This window comes from Prunus dulcis, chromosome 2, assembly GCF_902201215.1.
Source record: "Prunus dulcis chromosome 2, ALMONDv2, whole genome shotgun sequence".
Classification (NCBI taxonomy): domain Eukaryota; kingdom Viridiplantae; phylum Streptophyta; class Magnoliopsida; order Rosales; family Rosaceae; genus Prunus; species Prunus dulcis.
The window spans coordinates 13,620,975-13,625,007 of NC_047651.1; the positions used below are offsets into that span (position 1 = coordinate 13,620,975).

Here is a 4,033-nt window from a genome sequence, read left to right on the forward strand (position 1 = left end):
CCTTGGGGGGGTGAGATCTAGTTGAGTGCCAAAGGCTGGAGGGAAATGACCCTCAATTTGATAAAATGATTGACATAACTAACGGCGGAGATACTGTGGCACAAATTGAAAGTTTAGATGAAGTGGAATACGACTTCTAATTCAAGGGGCATAGTTAAATTCTTCCCTTTTAAAAATTGACTAAAACAACCGTAAAATTTTGAATCTTTATTCTATTGGTCACTCTATTGGTTTTTAAACTCTATTGGTTTTTAATTTTGTTGTTGTTGAAAGCTTTGTTTAAAAAATAATTATAATAAGCACCATAAGAGTGTCCAACATATAGCACTGAACCAGTCAGTATTATTCAAAACTCAATCATAAGAGACAGGAACAAATACGTAATCTTAAAAAAGACTCGCTCCTGAATAACTTGACAAGGAAAGAGAAGAAAGAAGTGGTAAGAACAAGGAAAGAGAAGAAAGAAGAGGAAGCATGAACACCCCTTCAATCTGCACATCAAAAAAACCTTGGCAGCACCAGAAGCTTGCAGCCTACAACAAAGCACAAAATCAGAAAAAACGAGCAAAAAGTAAAATAACGAATAAGAAAAGAAACTAAAAAGCAAAATAACAAATAAAGAAAAAACCTAAAACAACACAAATAAACAGTAAGAAAGAGAAAACTGGCCAAAGCCAACCAGACAGACACAATACAAAGAGAAAGAACACTAGATTGATGTTATGTGGATATAAGGAGAGACGAAGAATAGAGTCCACTGCATCAATAATGTTCATATAAGCAAAAATGGGTCCCCAAGTGCCACGTCAAAGCATAACAATTAAACTATAAGGATGCTTTGACCATAATAATAAAAAGGTATAAACATCTAATTGTGCTCCCAATTTTTTTTTTTAATCTTCAGGACACTAGCGTTAAATACAAAAATTCAACTCTTATCCTCAAATTTCTCTATTTTTTTTGTAATAATTAATGACTGTCATCCATCATATCTGAAGTTAGAATCTGTTTGAACAAAATAGAGATTGATGCCATTAGGATAAATTTTCCTTGGCAACTTCTCTACTTTAAATAAATTATTATACAGAATGAAAAAACATGTTTTGGGCCCATAGAGGGTGAGAGGGTGAGAGGCAGACCAGTTGGTGAGGGGCAGACCAGTTGGTTATAAATTTGTCTCATGTAATAAGTGTACCTTTATGCATGGTTTAGAATAGTTATAGCCACCCAAAACAAAAGGGGAAGATTTTCCTTTCTTTTTTTGGGTTAAAGTGAGGAAGGGGAAGACTGTTTTCTCAAATGTTAGAATAGTCATTGTTAATGTGTTATGAAAGAGACTATTAATATGCAAATCGAGGTTTTTTTTATTGAATTATACTTCATTAGCAAAACAAAAAGAGAAGATTACTTTCTCTCAAATTTGAGTTTATTACATTCTCTAAAACCATTAAAATGCATGGAATATCACCAATCTCAATTATTCTTATTTTGTCAATGCGAATGATTGTACATAAAGTGGTTTTCTGCATAAACAAAACAATATATTGAGCCAAAGTTAACCTCTGGAGATTATGTGGTTCTTTCGATCTTGTCAGACAGTTCAAAATTATTTTTGAGCCATCACCTTCCAAATTACTGCCATGTCTACTTTCAATTATATTGATCAATGAATCATTATAGGTACTTAGGGAAGTGATTCCACCAAATTAAAATGCAACAAAACAAACCCATGTGATGTAATATGACCATTCATGTATGTGGTTTCCATTGACATATAATTCACTATCAGATTAGACCACCATGATGATTATGATTTAGAATAATAATGCAGCCTGGGCCCCTAAGGTGGGTAGCAAAAGTTTTGGCTTCATATCAGATATTATAAGTGCATAGCAACTTATTGTTTGCTCCTCAACTATATTATTTGAGAGAGAGAGAGAGAGAGAGAGAGATAAACATACATGGAAAATTTAACACTTCTGGCAGTAAATACTGACTTCTTCTATGAAGTAAATGTCTCATTCACTCTGCAATGATGGGTTTTGAAGCTGGGATGAGTGCTTCTCTGATGTGTTGTTGATCCTCCAAATCATCAGATACTTGCTTGGGCGGCTTAGATGGTTTCCAGTATATTGCGTAGAGAATCAGCTGAGCAGTACCAAATAAAAATCCAGTCCCATTTGGAATCTGCAAATGATTGAATAATATGTGGGACAAAATATTTATTAGAATCAATGAGTATTTCATAGGATAGGTGATGTTGGTAGGAAACTTACTCCAACAAACAAGTCTTTTGCAAGAATGGCATAGAGTGTCCAAATCCCTCCATTGAGGAAAAGGATGAATGAGAGAAGAAAAGGCATGTACTCCACACTCTTTAGTGCCACCACAGTTTTCTGTACATTAATACAAAGTTTAACATACGGATGTTAATAGATCTTAACCGGTTAGTAAGTTAATACGAAAAACAGTACTCACTCGAGAGGAACAACACAACAGTTCATATTTGCCATAGTATGTAACAAGTCTAAGATTCTGAAAACTTATCAGTTGATGTTTCTCCTACCATGGCTGAAAGAGGGGAAGCATATGCAATCATGCTGAAGACGGAACACAAAAGTCCTGCTGCGTCGATCCGCTGATCTCCATGTAGCAGAAACTGAGTAAGCAAAATTGCTGCTGCTGGAAAGGCTACATTAAGAGCTACAACAAGCATGGCAGTCCTGGCCTAAGATCATATACCAGCATGAAACAGATCAATGCAAGAGCAACTTGAACACTAATTAATCTCAAATACTTTGTATGGTAGAAATAGATAAAACTTACCTTCATTCTTGGTGGTGCAAAAAGTAGAAATATGGTAAGAAAAACGATCTCCACAACGGCACCAAAAATATTGACCGTGGCCACCAGCACGCTATTTGGCTTAATAAGTCCATAGTAAACCCAGAAATAGGCGTTCAATAACTTGCTAACATAAGGAACACTCTCAAATTCCTCAGTTGATCTACGCCTCAGAATTCGCACGAACACATTTCTACATCAATTCCAAAAACAAAAACAAAAAATCATTGAAATCAAATCTGCACAAAAACTAACAAAACCAAGATGTTGTAAATTGCAAAATCAATGAGCTCACGCAGGAGAGACGTAGACTAATCCCGACATAACGTTACCTGAAAATACACATGCAGATTAATACATATTTACATCAATTCATATGAACTCAAAAACCAAAAAAAACAGAAGAGAGCTGTATTGCTAATACTTACCTAGCAACCCAAAAATGACAACGAAATTTATTGCCATGTTGAGGAAGATTGATGAAGAACTAAGCCTCAATCCTGCCAGAAATAGGAAAGAAGAAAGCTATATTTCTGGGGCAGGAATTAAGACTTCTGTTTAATCTGCCGGGCTTGAAGAGTGGCACTGGAGCTGTTTTATTGACTTCTCTTCTTTGGAATCTAAAGTCGCTGCAGTTAACTTGAGCATGATGCTGTCTGTACGCCCTTCTGATTTTGTGCCTGATTGCTGTGCTGATGTTGCTTTATCAAATTATTAGTTGTCATTTTAACTTTTCTTCGCTACATATACATAATTAATTTACTCTGCATGGGTCGCTTTTATATCAACTCGCAGCGCACACCAATCTGTCTTAGTCTAGCTGTTTTTGACCAGACTACTTGCAAATAATATTCTGTGACTGCGGTATTTGTCTTCACTTGGTTGGAGGAGGTGTCAGATTCGACTCAAATACACGACGTTAAAGACGAAATACATATTAATTAGTGTATTGACTTGTTATAAAAGTATCATGTAATTATCCTATCGTTTATCAAAATAAAAAAGACGCAACGAATTCTTAACCAAGCTTTTGTCTTTTATAACGGTTAAACAAAACAAAATGTAAGTAAACAAAGGGAAAAAGAAAAAGTTGCTCGGTCTTTTACTGGACTGAGACAGAATCGCTTGCATTGTGCCATTAGTTAAGGGGGAAGCTTTATTGTCTGCGATTGTCATCCAGGTGAGCTGC

At 35.5% G+C, this 4,033-nt stretch overlaps 1 protein-coding gene across 1 annotated transcript; it reads right to left on the reverse strand.

The window, feature by feature from the left end:
* Positions 1–389: 389 nt before the first annotated feature.
* LOC117619936 (bidirectional sugar transporter SWEET17-like) lies at positions 390–3,571 on the reverse strand. The gene is made up of 7 exons (XM_034350011.1): positions 3,273–3,571; positions 3,140–3,176; positions 2,827–3,037; positions 2,567–2,728; positions 2,277–2,396; positions 1,962–2,187; positions 390–533 (listed from the first exon to the last, which is right to left on the reverse strand). Exons 1-6 carry the CDS (start codon positions 3,307–3,309, stop codon positions 2,023–2,025), a joined length of 732 nt encoding a protein of 243 aa, XP_034205902.1. The 5' UTR covers positions 3,310–3,571; the 3' UTR covers positions 390–533; positions 1,962–2,022.
* Positions 3,572–4,033: the final 462 nt, after the last annotated feature.

Bases quoted from the DNA above. Each gene is read 5' to 3' on its own strand.
- LOC117619936 (XM_034350011.1), bottom strand. From the start codon at position 3,309: ATGGCAATAAATTTCGTTGTCATTTTTGGGTTGCTAG. The intron at 3,177-3,272 runs GTAAGTATTAGC...GTGTATTTTCAG, and splicing joins TGTCATTTTTGGGTTGCTAG to GTAACGTTATGTCGGGATTA. The intron at 2,397-2,566 runs GTAGGAGAAACA...ATTAATGTACAG, and splicing joins CTTCCCCTCTTTCAGCCATG to AAAACTGTGGTGGCACTAAA.